The 20,000-nt window shown below is 41.8% G+C and overlaps 1 protein-coding gene across 6 annotated transcripts in view; it reads right to left on the reverse strand.

Moving 5' to 3' along the window:
• The window catches only part of LOC123502737 (syntaxin-1A-like), an 83,240-nt gene extending 64,332 nt beyond the window's left edge, over nt 1–18,908 (reverse strand). Inside the window, exons 1-2 of one of the 6 annotated variants that reach the window (XR_006674213.1) lie at nt 18,634–18,887; nt 2,394–2,483 (exon numbers count right to left, since the gene is read on the reverse strand). Coding sequence is in view for 5 of the 6 variants with exons in the window: in XM_045251966.1 (XP_045107901.1) it covers nt 2,394–2,483; nt 18,634–18,666 (123 nt within the window). In the remaining variant the exon portion in view is untranslated. Of the gene's footprint in view, nt 1–2,393; nt 2,484–18,633 lie in introns of all 6 variants that reach the window. The other 5 variants (XM_045251966.1, XM_045251965.1, XM_045251964.1 and 2 more) reach the window with 5 other exon arrangements.
• Nucleotides 18,909–20,000: the final 1,092 nt, after the last annotated feature.

Consider the following 20,000-nt stretch of genomic DNA (forward strand, 5'->3'; position numbering starts at 1 on the left):
GAAAATCACCAAATAGTAACCAGAATGAATATGGAAACGCGTCACCGTACTCAAGGGGTTAAACTGTAACTTACTTATATAACTAACACAATAGAAAGAAATTAGACGTAGAGCGGAACATATAGAGGAAATTAAGACGTGAAGCGCAGTTTTGAAGGATTGACTGATGCGCAAAACTGTCAATAAATGTAATTCTAAGGAACAGAGAGAAAGACACGGTTTAAATAATGAATAAACTGTGACTGGCCTAATTGACTAACACAGCAGGAAGAAACTGGACATAGACTGGTGTGTTGAGGTACTGACTCGATAAATGGTCAGTAAATGCAATTAAAAAAGGGTAGAAAAAGGATATTAGAGCACGATTTGAATAATATAGAAGCAATTATTTATTCAACTGGCGAGATAGAAAGAGTGGACGTGGAATGGAAGGCTTTAAGATACAGAGTCGCAAAAAAAGTCAATAAATACGAGAATGGATGGATTAGAAAGAAGAATTGACAGATAGACATATAATTTAAGTCTATTTGTGTGCATACGGGTGAAAAATTAAATGATAGGTAAATGAATCGATAAAGATAATAATTCCAGCCTGTTTATGTGACGTCAGAGCAGACAATGAAGGGATAAATGAAGAAATACAGGAGTTATTTACACACCCTTCACTGGAATAATGCATTGTTGTAAAGACGTTTTCATTAATTATAACGTTATTGAATGTTATGACTTGTTACTTGTAAATGAAACCCGACTCTCTCTCTCTCTCTCTCTCTCTCTAACGTAACAAAACCCAGTAAACAACACCCACCACCACCGCGGCCATAGCTACAAAGACCCCCCCCCACACACACACACACCTGGGCGTATCTCAATAAACTCATTAGTACCTGACACTCACACCTTTACCTGCCCACCTGACACACTGAAAAGGCGGGAAATGTGAAAGATTGTGTGGGGTGTTTGTCTCTGTGTTTGCATGGGTGTGTTTTTTGTCTCTCTCTCTCTCTCTCTCTCTCTCTCTCTCTCTCTCTCTCTCTCTCTCTCTCTCTAGTTGAAGTGACACAGGTCTTTAAGGGTGTTTCTGTGAATCTTGTGACATGTGAACAAGTTTTCTGCAGTATCAACAGGACAAATACTCTTTAGAACTCGGCTGATGGTCCCTGTGGTCTTAGAAAATGGTCGCAGTGAGAGAGGGAAGCATTTCTGAATAAAGCACTAAACCCTTTCAGTACTGGAACACATTTTTACCTTGAGATTTGTGTAAGATTAGACCATTTTATTGACACCAGGAAGGGTCTATGGAGGTCAGAAGATAAATGGCCACAGTTTTCACTATCTTAATCCCCCACATGAGTTTCTGAAGCTGTATAAAATCACCAGACAGTCACCAGAATGAATATGGAAACGCGTGGTGGTACTGAAGGGGTTAAAGGCGACACATGAGCAAGCTAAGATGACTCACAGGTGAGGTAACACGCACATGTTGGTTTACAGATGACTGAGTGAACTGTGTGATTATTTTTATGCAAGAGGGACAGCTAGCCAAGGAAAAAAAAATAAATACATAAATACATAAAAATGCCCACTTGATTGCCAGTTCCCTTACAGATAATAAAAGTTAGCCGAAAGTCTTGTACAAATGCCTTGAAACCTACCTCTTAACCCCTTCAGTACCATGACACTTTTTCATATTCATTAAAATAGTGAAGACTGTGACCATTAATCTTCTGACCTCAATAGACCCTTCCTAATGTAAATAAAATGGTTTAATCGTACAGAAATCTCAAGGCAAAAATGTGTCCCAGTACTGAAGGGGTTAAAAGGCATGACCGGTGGCTTGGTGAGTGGATATGGTGACTCAGTGGTGAATATATGATTTTGTGATGGATTTTATGAGTTAAGAGATGGAAAATAGTGACAGAATAGAGACATATACAAAAAATGAGCGCTGACTAATGAAAGTGATGAGTTTGTGATGAATATGATGACTTGCAGATGAATGTGATAAGTTTGTGATGAATATGATGACTTGCAAATGAAAGTGATGAGCCTGTGATGAATATGACGACTTGCAGATGAAAGTGATAAGTTTGTGATGAATATGATGACTTGCAGATGAAAGTGATGAGTTTGTGATGAATATGATGACTTGCAGATGAATGTGATGAGTTTGTGATGCATATGATGACTTGCAAATGAAAGTGATGAGTTTGTGATGAATATGACGACTTGCAGATGAAAGTGATGAGTTTGTGATGAATATGATGACTTGCAGATGAAAGTGATGAGTTTGTGATGAATATGGCGACTTGCAAATTAATGTGATGAGTTTGTGATGAATATGACGACTTGCAGATGAATGTGATGAGTTTGTGGTGACTCAAAGTACTCACCTCGTTGAAGAAGTCATCCATGTATCCGACGTTGCCATCCACATTGACGGCAACATCGTCAGGTCCGACATCATCTTCATCACTCTGCGCCTGGGGAAGAGAGAGAGGAAGATGGTGAGTGAGGGAACGCTGGAGAGATGAAGATGGTGAGTGAAGGGAAGAGAGAGAGAAGAGGGTTAGTGAAGGAAAGGGAGAAGAAGAGAAAGAGTGAAAGAAAGGGAGAGAAGAAGAGGGTTAGTGAAGGAAAGGGAGAGAAGAAGAGAGTGAATGAAGGAAAGAAAGAGAAGAAAAAGGGTTAGTGAAAGAAAGATAGAGAAAAGATGAAGGTTAGTGAAAGAAGGATAAAGAGGGTTGGTGAAAGAGAGATAGAGAACAGAAGAGGATGAATGAAGGAACGCTGGAGAACACAAAGGAAAAACAACGGCCAAGGGCGACAACATACAGGTGAGTTGAAGAGATGAGTAAATGCATAAATACACCAATAGATAGATAAGAAGAGCAATAAATAGATAAACACAATAAATACACAAGTAGACAGAGAAATACATAGAGAAATACAATAAAAAAAAAACAATACAGAGAGAGAGAGAGAGAGAGAGAGAGAGAGAGAGAGAGAGAGAGAGAGAGAGAGAGAGAGAGAGAGAGAGAGATCTGTAGGAAGCAATTAAATATATACTAACACACACACATACACGTAAAGAGGAGGAGGAGGAGGAGGAGGAGGAGGAGGAGGAGGAGGAGGAGGAGGAGGACAGAAAATTGCAGAGGGAGAATGAAGCAGGTGGAATATAAATGGTAGGCTGAAATAATAAAGAAATCCTCCCCCACTCTCTCTCTCTCTCTCTCTCTCTCTCTCTCTCTCTCTCTCTCTCTCTCTCGTTGCCATGGTTACAGGTTATGACGTAATTTGCCACCCACACCTTCACACACACACACACACACACACACACACACACACACACACACACACACACCTGCCGGCAAACTTGTATTTAATATGGTCTTATCTTGAGAGAGAGAGAGAGAGAGAGAGAGAGAGAGAGAGAGAGAGAGAGAGAGAGAGAGAGAGAGAGAGAGAGAGAGAGAGAGTCAATATATGGTTATTTGTTGATGCATATTCTTGTCTATTTTTACTACCTATATTCTCCTCCTCCTCCTCCTCCTCCTCCTCCTCCTCCTCCTCCTCCTCCTCCTCCTCTTCTCCTCATCCTCTTCTTATTTTCTCTCTCCCTTTCTTTTCTTTCTATTTTTCCTCTTCTTCGTTTTCCTTCTCCTCCACCTGTAACTCTTCTCATTTCTCTTCTTCCTCCTCCTCTTCCTCCTTCTTCTCATCTCTTTTTTTCCCTCCATTCTTTTCTTTTATCTTCCTCAACCATCCAATAATTTTCTTCTTCCTCTTCCTCTTCTTCTTCTTCTTCTTCTTCTTCTTCCTTCTCCTCCTCCTCCTCCCCTTCTTCTCCTCCTCCTCTTATTCATATCTTCTCTCTCTTTTCCTTCTATTTTTCCTCTTCTTCCTTCCCAATTTCTTCGTTTTCCTTTTCGTCCTCCTCCTCCTCATTCCTTTTCTTTCTTTCGTTCTTTTCTTTATCTTCCTCTAGCACCCAATAATTTTCTTCTTCTTCTTCTTCTTCTTCTTTTTCCTCCTCCTCCTCCTCCTCCTCCTCCTCCTTCTTGTCTGTCAGCCAAGGCAGATATTCAGAATAGCTTATCGCGTCTCCTCTCTCTTTCTTTCTCTCTCTCTCTCCCCTTCTCCCTCTTCCTCTCCCTTCTCTCCTTATCTACTCCCTTCGCCTCTTCAGTCCCCTCTCTCCCCTCCTCTCACCCCTCCAATCTCCCTCCGGACCCTTTTGATTCCTCCTCCTCCTCCTCCTCCTCCTCCTCCTCCTCCTCTCTTCTTCTTCCTCCTTTAGTTTGTCGTCTTATTCTTCTTTTGTTTGTGTTTAATTACACGTTGTATTTAAATCACATAGGAATTATTATTGTTATTATTATTACTATTGTTGTTATTGTTATTGTTATTGTTACTACTACTACTACTACTACTACTAAATTATCCAGGACACACTTTCTCCCTCTCTCCCTCTCTCTCTCTCTCTCTCTCTCTGAAAACAAATAAAAAAAGGGAGACAGAAAAAAAGAGAGGGACGGAGATAGTCATATAAACAAACGGTCTACCAGAGAGAGAGAGAGAGAGAGAGAGAGAGAGAGAGAGAGAGAGAGACTTCCGGATGGTCATTGTTATACTCCCCTGAGACCAATACTTCCCATCAATATTCTCTCTCTCTCTCTCTCTCTCTCTCTCTCTCTCTCTCTCTCTCTCTCTTCTACTGTGGATATAAACTCCCAACCTTCCAACTGTACCTCCTCCTCCTCCTCCTCTTCCTTCTCCTCCTCCTCCTCCTCTTCAATGCTCAGGAAGGAAGATGAGAAAGCCTCTGTTTCCTCCTGGTCCAAGATAGGAGGAGGAAGAGGAAGAGGAAGAGGAGGAGGAGGAGGAGGAGGAGGGTCGGAAAGATTGGGCTAGGCATCGAGATGTGTGTGTGTGTGTGAGAGAGAGAGAGAGAGAGAGAGAGAGAGAGAGAGAGAGAGAGAGAGAGAGAGAGAGAGAGAGAGAGAGAAATGCCTACTGTGATATTTTCTCCCCTTCGACTTGAGAGAGAGAGAGAGAGAGAGAGAGAGAGAGAGAGAGAGAGAGAGAGAGAGAGAGAGAGAGAGAGGAAAAGAAAGGCTGATTGGAGAGATAATTGTTATGTTTGGTGTTTTCTTTTATATCCTCCAGAGAGAGAGAGAGAGAGAGAGAGAGAGAGAGAGAGAGAGAGAGAGAGAGAGAGAGAGAGAGAGAGAGAGAGAGAGAGAGTGTGTGTGTGTGTGTGTGTGTGTGTGTGTGTGTGTGTGTGTGTGTGTGTGCCCTGTGTGTGTGTGTGTGTGCACACACACACACACACACACGACAAATTGACTATGTATATAAATATGAACAAATACGTATGCATATTTTCCTCTTGACTAACACACACACACACACACACACACACACACACACACACACACACACACACACACACACACACACACACACAGGAAGGAAGTGTGACGTCAAGATTACACGCAAAATACACTCCGTCACATACCACAACGCCACACCAAGGATTTACACACACACACACACACACACACACACACACACACACACACACACACACACACACACACACACACGTTAACGATTAGTACACTACAGCCCTTTAAAACACCACCACCACCACCACCATCACCACCACCACCATCATTACTACTACTACTACTACTACTACTACTACTACTACTTCATTGATTTGTGTACGGCAGCGTTACCTGGTGGTGGTAGTAGTAGTAGTAGTAGTAGTAGTAGTAGTAGTAGTAGTAGTAGTGTTGTTGTTGTTGTTGTTGTTGTTGTTGTTGTTGTTATAATGAATGGATGGACTGATGGATAGACAAAGAAGAAGAAGAAGAAGAAGAAGAAGAAGAAGAAGAAGAAGAAGAAGAAGAAGAAGAAGAAGAAAGAGAAGCAAAAGAAAGAAGAAAAAAAAACAGGACAGAAAGAAGGAAGAAAGGAAGAAAATAAGAGAAAAGGAAGACAAATAAAAATTACACACCACTACCACCACCACCACCACCTCCACCATCACCACCACCACCACCATCATCATCATCAACAACAACAACACCACAAAGGATACTTACACAAAAGACCTTCATAACTTCACTATAACTCAACACAACCTCACCTTCTACTTTTTTTTCGTCTATTTTCTATTTATTTCTTCAATTTCACCTACTTCCTTTTTCTTCCTTATCTTTTCCTTCTTTTATTCCCATTTTCTCTTCTTTTATCTCTCGTTTTCTCTTCGTCTCCTTCATTTTCTCTTATTTTCTCTTCTTTTATCCCCCGTTTTCTCTTCATCTCCTTCAATTTCTCATATTTTCTCTTTTCTCTTCTTTTATTCCCGTTTTCTCTTCATCTCCTTCATTTTCTCTTGTGTTCCATTCATATTCTTGTTTTCCTCCATTTTCTTTATTTCCTTTTTATTATTCATTATTTTTACCTTTGATCATTCTCTCTCTCTCTCTCTCTCTCTCTCTCTCTCAGTTGCTCCTTCGTTCATATATCCACTTTTTATGAGAGAGAGAGAGAGAGAGAGAGAGAGAGAGAGAGAGAGAGAGAGAGAGAGAGAGAGAGAGAGAGAGAGAGAGAGAGAGAGAGAGAGCCAGCCAGGTACACTATCTTGCAATCGTCTTCACAATTACCACCTGCTTCATTAACCTTGCTCTCAATCACCTGCTCACCTGTTCTGCCCCTCAAGGTAAAGACTGGCCAGGTATTCCATTACTTACCTGCTCAGTACCTTGAATATATACACCTGCTATTAAAAGGCTATTCCTACATACATACATACATACATACATACATATATACATACATATACAAATATTTTTATGTTTCTTTTCCTCTTTATTCGTATTTATTCAACATTATTATTACGTATTTTTCTCTTCTTTTCTCTATCTCATTTTCTTTCATCCATTTTTTTTTTATTTCTCTTCTTTATTCAACGCTTGTTATAAGTAGTTATTATCAAACATTCGTATTTTCTCTGGTTCTCTTTCTGCATCCCATTTTCTTTCTTCCATTCCTTCTTCCTTTTCTAAATCTAACACAACTCTCTCTCCCTCTCTTCCTGTGTGTGTGTGTGTGTGTGTGTGTGTGTGTGTGTGTGTGTGTGTGTGTGTGTGTGTGTGTGTGTGTGTGTGTGTGTGTGTGTGAACATGTCATACTGTTCTTGAAATTAGAGTTTACTTGGCTTGTTTCTCTCTCTCTCTCTCTCTCTCTCTCTCTCTCTCTCTCTCTCTCTCTCTCTCTCTCTCTCTGTAAAAAGTAGATATATGTACGAAAAAGTAACGAGAGAGAGAGAGAGAGAGAGAGAGAGAGAGAGAGAGAGAGAGAGAGAGAGAGTGTGTGTGTGTGTGTGTGTGTGTGTGTGTGTGTGTGTGTGTGTGTGTGTGTGTGTGTGTGTGTGTGTGTGTGTGTGTGTGTGTGTGTGTGTGTGCGCGCGCGTGCGTGACTGACTCAAGCTAAACAAGACTTTCTCATCATTAACTCTGCAACACCCCTCGATCAATGAACACCACACTGGAACTTCCTTACACCACCACCACCACCACCACCACCACCAACAATGACTTTCCTCGTACCCATTTCAACACCTCGCATCAACACCCACGCTTTTGTCCATCATACAACACCGGTTACATCAAGATTTTCCATCATTACAACACCGGACAACACCACAAATACACCCTGGTCTTCCTTCCTCACTTCAACACGTATTAACACCAAACAACACCAATCATTTCTTTCACAACACCTCGACAACACCAATACACCCATTACAACACCTCAGAAGGCCTCAATCACTACCACAACACCACAAACACCGTAAAAACTCGTCTGCCTACACCCAACACCAGGGCAACACGTTAAGGAAACACCCACTCACACCCATATGTACTCAAGTCACTGCAACACCTGAGAAACACTGTAACTGAACATAAAACGACCACAACACACAGAAACACTTGATACACCATAAAATTAGGTTAGGTTAGGTTACGTTAGGTTAAAATAAGGTAGAATAGGCCAATTTAGGTAAAGGTATGGATAGGTTAGGTTAGGTTAGGTTAGTTTGACACCTTCAGTACCATGACGCGTTTTCATATTCATTCTGCTTAAGATTTGGCGATTTTTATATACCTCCGAAATCTTGTGTGGGGATTAAAATAGTGAAGACTCTAGCCATGAATCTTTTGACCTCCGTAGATTCTTCCTAATGCAAATGAAGTCGTGTAATCTTGCCTAAATATGATTAAAATGCGTCTCAGTACTGGAGGGGTTAGTTGGGTTAGGTTAGGTTAAGTTAAAATGGGATAGGATAAGTTAGGTTAGGTTGAGAATAATGTTAGTTAGGTTAGATCAAATTACGTTAAGTTAGAGAAATTTTGAGTTTACCTGAGTTGATTTTACCAGTGTGGAATTCACCTGAACCACCACCACCACCACCACCACCACCACCACCACCACCACCACACCTGCGCCACACAGAGGGTCAGTGAATCAGGCCAAGGTTACTACACCCTAATTATCTGTACACACCTGTGACGGAAGCTGCTACACCCCACCACACCCTACTCCCCGCCCCACACCACACTCTCTCTCTCTCTCTCTCTCTCTTCAATATTTTTTCCTCCATAATAAGTTTTCTTTTATTAATAGTGTTTCCTTTCTTTTCTCACTCTCACTCTCTCACTCTCTCTCTCTCTCTCTCTCTCTCTCTCTCAGTTGCTCAACAGCAATACATATTTTTTTGTCTTCCCCCTCTTCCTCCTCCTCCTCCTCCTTTTGTTTTCATTCCTCCTTATCTCTTATTTATGTATTTATCCTCCTCCTCCTCCTCCTCCTCCTCCTCCTCCTACTACTACTACTACTACTACTATCTGTTCCTCCTTATCTTTATATCTATGTATTCTTCCTTCTCCTCCTCCTCCTCCTCCTCCTCCTCCTCCTCCTACTACTACTACTACTACTACTACTATCTGTTCCTCCTTATCTTTATATCTATGTATTCTTCCTTCTCCTCCTCCTCTTCCTCCTCCTCCTCCAGTCTTTGTTCCTTCATCCTTCTTCCACATCTTCGCTTCCTAACTTCCATCCACCTTAACTTTCTCTCCATCCACCACCACCTCCACCACCATCACCTCCACAAACCGGTTCTCATTCTCCACTTCCTCCACCTTCACCTCTGCATCGTTACTCATCCACCTCCCACATCCACCTCCACCACTACCACCATGGCAAGCTACCCTCTCTCTCTCTCTCTCTCTCTCTCTCTCTCTCTCTCTCTCTCTCTCTCTCTCTGGTTTGCACACGAGGATGCTGAACAATTTCCTAATCTAACCTGACCTGACCTAATCTGAGTCGCTTAATTAGTCTACAGGTTATTAGTGCTACCTGGGAGGAGGGAGGAGGAGGAGGAGGAGGAGGAGGAGGAGGAGGAGGAGGAGGAGGAGGAGGAGGAGGAGGAGGAGGAGGAGAAGAAGAAGAAGAAGAAGAAAGAAAGAAAGAAAGAAAGAAAGAAAGAAAGAAAGGAAGGAAGGAAGGAAGGAAGGAAGGAGGAAAGGAAGAAAGAGAAAACGAAAAAAAGAAAAGAGAAGAGAAGAGAAGAGAAAGAAAGAAGAGGAGGAGGAGGAGAAGGTGGTGGTGGTTTTGCATACTAGCAGAAGTACAGATAGTAGTAGTAGTAGTAGTAGCAGTAGTAGTAGTAGTAGCAATAGTAGCAGTAGCAGTAGTAGTAGTAGTAGTAGTAGTAGCAGTAGTAGTAGTAATAGCAGCAGTAGTAGTAGTAGTGGTCGTACTTTATGCTACTAACGTTGATATGAAGCCGTAAAAGCACAAGATTCCCCCGCCTCTCTCTCTCTCTCTCTCTCTCTCTCTCTCTCTCTCTCTCTCTCTCTCTCTCCCAGGCAGATAAAATATGGATGCCGCGGTCCTCCCTCAGGCCTCCAAAGTTTGCCGGAAAACAAAGACTAACTATATCACAAACACTAAAGAAAACAACACGCAACAAAAAGAAAAACATGAAAAGGAAAGGGAAAATGAAAACGTCCCATACTCAAAATTAAGTAGTAGTAGTAGTAGTAGTAGTAGTAGTAGTAGTAGTAGTAGTAGTAGTAGTAGTAATAATGGTACTAATACATAAAACTATTAACAAAGGGAAGTTATTCACATAATTTTTATATATTAATGGTGAAGGAACAGTAATGAACAACAACAACAACAACAACAACAACAACAACAACAACAACAACAACAACAACAACAACAACAACGATTTTCATGCGAGTTTCATAATACAAATCTTATACAAACTAATACTACTACTACTACTACTACTACTACTACTACTACTACTACTACTACTACTACTACCACTACTGCTACAATTCAGAGAGAGAGAGAGAGAGAGAGAGAGAGAGAGAGAGAGAGAGAGAGAGAGAGAGAGAGAGAGAGAGAGAGAGAGAGAGAGAGAGAGGATAAATAAACGGAAACGGGACACTAATACAATAAGGAGTGAGTGTTGTCCTTAGCAAACACACACACACACACACACACACACACACACACACACACACACACACACACACACACACACACCACTGCTTTCCAAAGACTAGTTGAAACGACACACAATTCTTAACATTTTTTCAAGAGTAACAGTAAAAGATTAACATTTCTACCAGTCGAGTCATCTACGTGGCCTTGAGAAAACAGTAGTAGTAGTAGTAGTAGTAGTAGTAGTAGTAGTAGTAGTAGTAGTAGTAGTAGTAGTAGTAGTAGTAGTAGTAGTATACAAGATTTTTGGCCATATATTAAAAAAAAAAAGTATTATTATATCACCATGACAGTTTTTCAAGTCCCCATAAACGATTAGTCAGGTTTTCAAGGCAGTTTCTCCTTATGATCAACTTCAAAACATGAGTACCTTCAACTACTAGAGCCTTTGGAAATAGTCGTGGTGAGAGATCAAAGCGTTTCAAATTACAAGGTTTAATCCCACTTGGTTGTATCTTGTTAGTGTATGATTCCTTGTGTATTGATTGGTATTAGCGTGACAGGAAGGGTAAGGTGTTTGATGGGAGTCCTGGCGGTGTTTTTGGCGTAATGGGTATGTTTAAGTGTGTGGTGGAAGCATCTGGGTGTGTTTTGAGTGTTTTGAGTGTGGTTTCGTGTGTTTGAGAGTGTTTGAGTGTGTTTCTGATGTATTTTCTTGTTTTGAGCAAATCTGAGTGAGTTTTGGGTGTGTTTCGAATGTTTGAGTGCATTTTTGTGTACTTTCGTGCGTTTGAGTGTGTTCGAAGGCGTTTTTCCTGTGGTTGACTGCGTTTGTGTGAATGTGTGTGTGTTTTTTACTCGTGTATTGACTCATATCAGCGTGAAAGAAAGACAAAATGAGTGTAGGGAGGGAGGGACGGAGTGTGTGTGTGTGTATGTGTATGTGTGTGTGTGTGTGTAGGGAGAATGTTGCAGACGGACGTACAGTACCAGGGAGAAGAGAGGAAGAACTAGGAAGGGTTTATAAAAGCTTGCGTCGTGACTGAGGTGGTGTGTGTAAGTCAGGAGAGACCGGAAATATACAAGAACTAGCTAGGGATAGATCTACACGGGGAGAGACAGAAAGACAAGAGAGAAGAAGGTTTATATATGCAGTAATGGATGTGATTAGAAAGGACACAGAAGATTTGGAAGAGGAGAAAGAGCTAAGAGAAAAGACACAAGATTTGAAGAAGGAAGAGGTAAAAGAAAGAGAGAAACAAATGAAGACCAAGAAAGGATTCAATAATACACACAAAAATAATAAATAAATAAATAAAAGAGACACAGGAGAAATAGAAGAGGAAGAGGTGAGAGAAGGAAGAGAAACAAGTAAGGCGAAGGAGAAACACGGAGAGAGAATTCACGGATGCACAAAAAGAAGATTAAAAAAACGAAACAGAAGATTTGAAGGAGGAAGAGGAAAGAGGAGGATAAAAGAAAGAACATGACTCAGATGAAGACAGGACAGAAGATACGGTGAAGGAAGGAGGAAGAGGGAGAGAGAACGAAGGGAAAACAATAAGATAGAAGAAAGAACACGAGACAGAAGAAAGTAGGATGAAGACAGGACAGAAGATAAGGAAGAAGGAAGAGATGAGTACGAGGGATGAATAAAAGGGAGATAGAGAGAGAGAGACATAAAATAAAGACAGGACAGGAAAGAAGACATGGTGAAGGAGGCATATAAGACAGAAGATAAGGCGAAGGAAGAAAGAAAGGGATGAATAAGAAAACGAGAGAAGGAAGATAAGGGGAAGGAAGAAGGAAAGGGATGATGAATAGGAGAGACAGAGACATAAGGTTGAGAGAAGACAAGATGGAAACATAAAAAAAAAAAAGACTTACTTATGGATATAGTGACGTCAGAACAGAAGATTTAGAACCGTGATAGAAGACACGAGAGAAAACAATGTGTGCCAAAACAAACATGATAAATAAAAGGGGATAAAAGAGAGAAAAAATAAGAGGGTTTTAGATGCAGAGAAGGGAAACAGGAGGGCATAAGGTCGAGGGGCTGAAGAGGGAGCGGAGAGGGACAGTAAGGTGTGGCTGTGTGATCTGCTATGGACCTTTAAAGAATACAAACCTAACCTAACCTCTGTTTTTTTGTGTTTTTCTTTACTGTATATACATGTGATAAAAAAAAAAAAAACAATTACAGTTCTATTTCTTTCGACAAGTTACTAAGGTTTTCCCACAGTCAGATGTGTAGAGTTAAATCACATTCATTTTCTTTACAACTAAGTGAAAAAAAGCAGTAGAATTTTAAGTTGGTTGACCGTGTGACTAATCTCCTCCAGAATCAATAACTTTCCTTTATGGTGACTGGAAAAAAAAATAATAAATAGAAAAAAATAATAATAATAATACACGATTCATTGTTGCTTCATCACTCAATCAATGGAGCCGAACACGACCGAACCCGAAACTAACTCGATCCATTAATAAAAATAAATAAATAAATAAATAAAAGTAAATATGCAAATAAATAAACCAAACCGTTTCAGTTCAGTTGACATGCGGAAGTGTAGTTCGGATATCGGCACTTCCTGATGTGTTTTGGTTTGTGTTTTGTCCGAGTCTCTAGCTGAAACTAATTATTATTTAAATTTTCTACTTTTCTTATTTTCCAAAAACTATATATTATTTCTTTATTTTCTTCTGTGCTAGATTTTTTTTAGGAAGGAATTTTCTATTGAGGTGTTCTCCATTTTCTGGGTACCAGCCCTAACCGAACCGAACACAACTGAACTCCGAAATAACCCGAACCACACACAAAAAGAAATAAAAAAAAAATAAACCAAACAAAGAAAAACCGGAACCGAAACACAACCGAACTCCGAAACAACTCGAACCACAAAACAAAAAGAAGAAAATAAAAAAAAAAAAAAAAAAAAAACCGAGCCGAACACAACCGAACTCCGAAATAACTCGAACCACAAATAAAAACAAATAAGTGAATAAAAACAGGGGAAAAAAAAAAAATAAGAACAGAAATAAAGACTCCTTTCACTTGAGTCTAAACAAGAGGCACTTCACGAACTCTTAAGAGGGTCCAGAAATTCCACTAATAAAGGAAATGAAGAAGAAGAAGAATAGGGAAGAGGGGAAGAGGGAAGACTGAGGAAGGGGAAGAGGAAAGAAGAATGAGGAAGAGGGGAAGACTGAGATAGGGGAAGAGGAAAGAAGAATGGTGAAGAGGGGAAAGGAGAAAAGGGAATAGGGGAAAGAGAAGAAGAAAGGGGAAGAGAGAATGTAGAAGAGGAAGAAGAATGGGCAAGAGGGGAAGGAGAAGGAGAAAGGGAAAAAGGAGGAGAAAAGAGAAGAGGAGAAAGAGTAGAGGAGAAAGAAGAATAGGGAAGAGAAAAGGGAAGAAGAATGACGGAAATGGGAAAGAGAAGGAGAAAGGGAAGAGAGAACGAGGAAGAAAAATGGAAGAGGGGAAAGAGAAGGAAAAAGGGGAAAAGGGAAAAAGGAAAAAGGGGAAAGAGGAGAAAGGGAAGAGAGAATGGAGAAGAGAGGAAGAGGAGGAGAAAAAACAGGGAAGACCGAGAGGGAAGAGAGGAGACTGAGATAGGAGAAGAGGAAAGAAGAATTGGGAAGAAGGAAAAGAGAAGGAAAAAGGGGAAAGGAAAAGAAAAATGGAAGAGAAAGAGGGAAGAGGAAAAGGGAACACCAGGAGGGAAGAGAGGAGACATGGAAAACAGAAAGAAAAAGAAGGAAAATGAAGAAAAAAATAAATTAGAGAAACGGAGACAGAGAGAGAGACAAAAGAAAAATAAGAAGAGAAGATAAAAAGAAGGAAAATGAACGGAAGGAAAGAAGAAAGAGAAAGAAAAGGAGATGAGAGAAAGAGAGGAGACAGAAAGAGAAGAGAAGAGAATGAGTAGCACGAGGGAACAAGGAGAGAGAAATGAAGAGAAAAAGAAAAAGAGGAAAGAAGAGAAGAGAAGACAAGAGAAGACAAGAGACGATAAAGAAGAGAAGAGGATGAATAGCAAGAGAGACAAATGAAGGGAAGAAGGAAAAGAGAAAAGAAAAGAGAAAGAGAAGAGAAGAGAAAAGAAAAAAGAAGAGAAAGGAAAAGAGAAGGGCGTGGTCTCAAATATACCCACTACCACCCACGCACACTTACCGAGTGGGGAATGGGGAGAAGGGGAGAGGGAGGGGAAGAATCGGCGGATGAGGGGAGAGAGAAGGGGAGAAGAAGGGGGTGGAGGAAACAGGGGGAAATTTTAAACGGATGTACGGAGATAGTAGTAGTAGTAGTAGTAGTAGTAGTGGTGGTGGTGGTGGTGGTGGTGGTGGTGGTGGAGGTGGAGGAGGAGGAGGAGGAGGATGAAGGAGCTAGAGGATGAATAGATAGAGAGAGAGAGAGAGAGAGAGAGAGAGAGAGAGAGAGAGAGAGAGAGAGAGAGAGAGAGAGAGAGAGAGAGAGAGCTAACCAGACAGACACACACACAAATACCCTCTCATCACCCCCACAACACACACAAGGTCACACAGCAGAAGTCGACCCAGCACCAGTCACGTGACCTTTGCCGGCACAGATAAGACCAGAGTTTAATGTACTTGTGACCTCTTTTGACCTGACCTTTACAGAACCAACACAATTTTTTTTTTTTTCCTTTTTTCCAGCTTCCCTTTTTCCCTTTTATTTATTTTTGTCTAGCTATCTTATTTCCATCTTTTTTCCTTAATCTGTATACTTTTTTTTTTTTCCTTTTTCCCCTTAAGACACATTTTCTCATCTTTTTCTAAGTTATTTTTTTTTCCAGCTAGCCTCTTTTTTTTCCCTAGTCTTGTTTTTCTTTATTTTTTCCCTTTTCACCAGATTAGAAGAGGGAAAATGATTAAGATTGAAGCATCTCTCTCTCTCTCTCTCTCTCTTTCCTCTCAATTTTTTCCTATTTTCCTCTCAACCCTTCTCATTTTCCTTTATCTTTTCATTTTCCTCCTTTTTCCCTCTCAGTTCTCCCTATTCACGCTTTTTTTCCCTCCTTTTCGTCCACTATCAATCTCTCCCTCGGCTAATCTCTCTCTCTCTCTCTCTCTCTCTCTCTCTCTCTCTCTCTCTCTCTCTCTCTCCATTATATCAACTGGAAGGTTAGTGAGGGAAAATTTATAAGAATCACGGGGTAACTTCTATTTTTTTCCCCTCCACTAGTCTTTTTCCTCCATTATATTAGCGTGCAGGTTAGCGTGAGGAAAATCAGTAAGATCGAAGGGGTTAATTTTTTTTTCCTCCAACCCTTTATCTTTTTTCCTCCATTATGTAAGGGAAGGTGAAAGGAAAATACGTCAAGATTCATAACGTCTGATTTTTTTGGGGTTTAAATAAGAGTTGATAGCTTTTAAAAATGTTTGATCTGTGTTTTTTTTGTATTTTTTTTTTTTTTTTTGGAAAGCGTGAAGGAAAGTGGAAAGGAAGGGGTAGGGAAGGGTTAGGGTAGGGTAGGGTAGGTTAGGTTAGGTAGGTAGGTAGGTAGGCACGCACACACACACACACGCATGCACTCAAAAGGTATACTGTCATGACTTATCGCACGCAAATTGTGAAAAAAAAATGGGAATCACAAATACCATACTACTACTACTACTACTACTACTACTACTACTACTACTATAATGCTACTACAATTACTTTTACTATTATACTCGTTTCTCTCGCCTTTACTACTACTACTACTACTTCTACTACTACTACAACTACTACTATTACTATCATTACTACTTCTACTACTACTACTACTACTACCTCAGTTCTTTTCTCATGTCCTTATCACTGGTATCGATAAACTCACTCTCTCTCTCTCTCTCTCTCTCTCTCTCTCTCTCTCTCTCTCTCTCTCTCTCTCTCTAGGTGGGGCAGAAAAGCAACTTGATCTACCTCCTTCACCACCACCACCACCACCACCACCACCACCACCAGCCCTTCCATTCATCCACCCTCCACTAACTCTCTCAGCTACACTCCACTGCCACATTCACGCTCCACCACACTATTCAGAGAGCTTCCACCACCACCACCACCACCACTCTCTCTCTCTCTCTCTCTCTCTCTCTCTCTCTCTCTCTCTCTCAAAATTGACTGTTTTTTTCTCTTAAAAATTTATTAATAATAGCCCTGAATCAGAGAGAGAGAGAGAGAGAGAGAGAGAGAGAGAGAGAGAGAGAGAGAGAGAGAGAGAACCTTCACTCGCTAAACATTTCCAGATTCATCAACCACACGCCCTATTCCACCCACTCACTCTCTCTCTCTCTCTCTCTCTCTCTCTCTCTCTCTCTCTCTCTCTCTCTCTTACCCTTTCTTTCACAATCAACTGTTCTTTCTTCTAAAAAAAAAACATAATAAAACACTAAATCAGAGAGAGAGAGAGAGAGAGAGAGAGAGAGAGAGAGAGAGAGAGAGAGAGAGAACCTTCACTCGCTAAACATTTCCAGATTCATCAACCACACGCCCTATTCCACCCACTCACCCACTCTCTCTCTCTCTCTCTCTCTCTCTCTCTCTCTCTCTCTCTCTCTTTTCTTTCAAAATCAACTGTTCTTTCTTCTAAAAAAAACATAATAAAACACTAAATCAGAGAGAGAGAGAGAGAGAGAGAGAGAGAGAGAGAGAGAGAGAGAGAGAGAGAGAGAGAGAACCTTCACTCGCTAAACACTTCCAGATTCATCAACCACTCGCACTATGCCACCCACTCACTCACCCACCTCTCTCTCTCTCTCTCTCTCTCTCTCTCTCTCTCTCTCTCTCTCTCTCTCTCACAGTGGCCGCTTTGAACTACTACAACAACGTGATCAATACAGCAACGCCACAAACACTCAATTGTCCTGCCACCAAACCTCGCCAAAGTGTATTTTTAGCCCTTCACAAAACGCAACACAAACAACACCTTGAGAATTAACAGGGAAAATAAAATAATGAGGTTTTTTTTTTTTTCCTTTTTCTTTTTTTTTCCCCGAAGTACGTCATTTTTTTTATTTTCTCTCTGTTTTCCTTCTCTTCCTTTCCTTTCCTTTCCATTCCTTCCTTTCTTAACCTTCCGTTCGTGTCGTGCTTAATTCCAGTTTGCATTGTGGATGGTTTCAATTTATTTGGCGTACGTTTTCTTTAATTTGCTTTTTTTTTATAGTTTGGATTGATTTAGGTTAGTATTTAAAACATTTAAGGAAGGAAGGAAGGAAGTAGGGAAGAAAAGGGATGTATAAGGTGTGAATTTGCAATGGAAGGAAGAAGGAAGAAAAGAAGGAAGAAGGAAGATAGAAGGAAGAAGAAGGAAGGAAGTAAGAAAGGAGATGTATTTGGTGTGAATTTGGAAAGGAAAAAAGGAAGGAAGGAAATAAGGAAGGAAGGAAGGAAAAAGCTGACCAGGGGATGAATTCATGAAAGGAAGCAGAGAAGAAACGAAAGGAAGGAAGGAAGGAAGGAAGGAAGGAAGAGAAGAGAAGGATGAAGGAAAACGGTGTGGAGACAAGAATTTCTGGTATAGATAAACGGTATTTCATTCTTGTCACACTACTCTCTCTCTCTCTCTCTCTCTCTCTCTCTCTCTACCCGGTAATGCAAGGGAGAGTGGGGAGAGAGCGAGAGAGAGCAAGAGAGAGAAGGGGCGTGGGATAAAATGAAGTAAGTGGAGGTAATGTGGAAAGGCGTGTCACTGAGAGAACCAGACATAAGTGGAGACGAGGAAGAGACACATTATATACATGAGGAGTAGCTTGGAGTGGAGTGTGGAGGCAACAAAGTGGAGTAGGGTGGAGAACCATGAATCTGGAACACGGTCACGCATTGGGGGGGTGGTACAGCGGAACAAGGTGACGGTACAAGTGGATAAACTGAATAGGTGTGGTGTAGGGTGGCAGATAGGAAGCAATAGGGTGAATGAAGAAGGTTAGGGTGTAGTGTGACAGTGTGGGCGGTGAGAGTGGATAGGGTGAGTGAGAGTGTGGCGGGGGTGTGGTGGCACCAAGACGGGCGTGTGTGTGGAGAGGGTGGCACAAGACGAGGCCATATTGACAGCCACTCAGCATCCAAAGGCATATACTTACTGCTCTCAACGCGGCAAGTCTGTCCTTAGTCATGGTGGTGGAGGGGAGAAGGCGGCCTCAGTAACACAGCTGCAGACGACAAGATCACGGGGAAACACTAAGATACATATTCCACTCGTGGCATGAACAGTATCCAACTGAACACTGGCCAAAAATCGATACTCCCAAAACAAGAGTGACTTCCCATGCTCGTCTGCGCACGCATATCCTTGCCACCTCGCGCCACACACGCCTTGCCACCGCGCCGCCCTCCCCGCCCCTTGACTTATTCTGTCCTCCCTGCCGCCCCTGTCTCGAGGCGTTGAAAGCACCTCTCAGTGACCACCGGGGAAGGTCTGGCGAGCTCCAACAGGCGGCGAGGAGGCTGGGAGAGATAAAGGATATCAGCGGTGGCAAGCGCGTGACGTCAGAGGCTGGGAGGCACTCCGCGGAGGGCTGGTCTTATCGCGTCGTGCTTTCTGGGGTGTTAAAAAGACTGATTACACGTCACGACACTCACATCTACCCTTGCCATTTGAGGGGGACGGGTAGATAACGCCGCCACCCCTACCAGCCAGTCCAGCCCTGCCACCACGGCTGGCTGTTAAACGACTTTATAATATAGAAACGAGCGATGCATTTGGAAATCTTTGTACAGCCTGGTAACGCGCCGCGGGTGGGGGTGGCTGGGGGAGTCTGTAAAAATTCGTCTGATTCATCCATTGATGGAGGACCTTCCGCCCTTGTACGAGCACCTACACGGGCCACGGCATTCCAGCGATGAACACTAGCCAGCCACCCGCCTAGACAAAGAAACCCTCGCTAAACTAACCTCCCGCCGCCCCTCTAACCCTCTCTGGGATTAATATTCAGGTGGCCCTCGCTTCCTCCCCGTCTGGTTTTGTTTTTTATTTCCCCAGCAATCCGCCTCACTTACAGCGTTTCTCGGCGCTCAGGGCGAAGGGGGCGTGTCACCCTGAGGACAAGTGAACATCGCCCGCCATTCACCGCCACACATACACTCGTACAAACACGATAATGTCTGGTTCACTTCATCCAATATACGAGTTGCATAATACTCAGACGTGGCGGGCTGTGGGTGTGGGTGGGTGGTGGCGGTAGTGGTGGGCGCTGGGTGGGTGTGGCGGAGCTGGAAGGCCGGATGGGTCAAGAGAGTACTACACCACACTTGGCAAGGCGAGGCTTCAGGAAATTAATGGGTTGTGAGATCGTAGAAGATAACAAAGGAAAACTGATACTGGAGATAAATAAATAAATCACACACACACACACACACACACACACACACACACGATGGCATCTCTACTAAACCAAAATAATTTAAAACTTCCTAAATTCGAAGACTAAGATAAGGCAAAAGTGTAAAG

The sequence above is a fragment of the Portunus trituberculatus genome, chromosome 12 (genome assembly GCF_017591435.1).
Source record: "Portunus trituberculatus isolate SZX2019 chromosome 12, ASM1759143v1, whole genome shotgun sequence".
In the NCBI taxonomy this organism is placed as follows: domain Eukaryota; kingdom Metazoa; phylum Arthropoda; class Malacostraca; order Decapoda; family Portunidae; genus Portunus; species Portunus trituberculatus.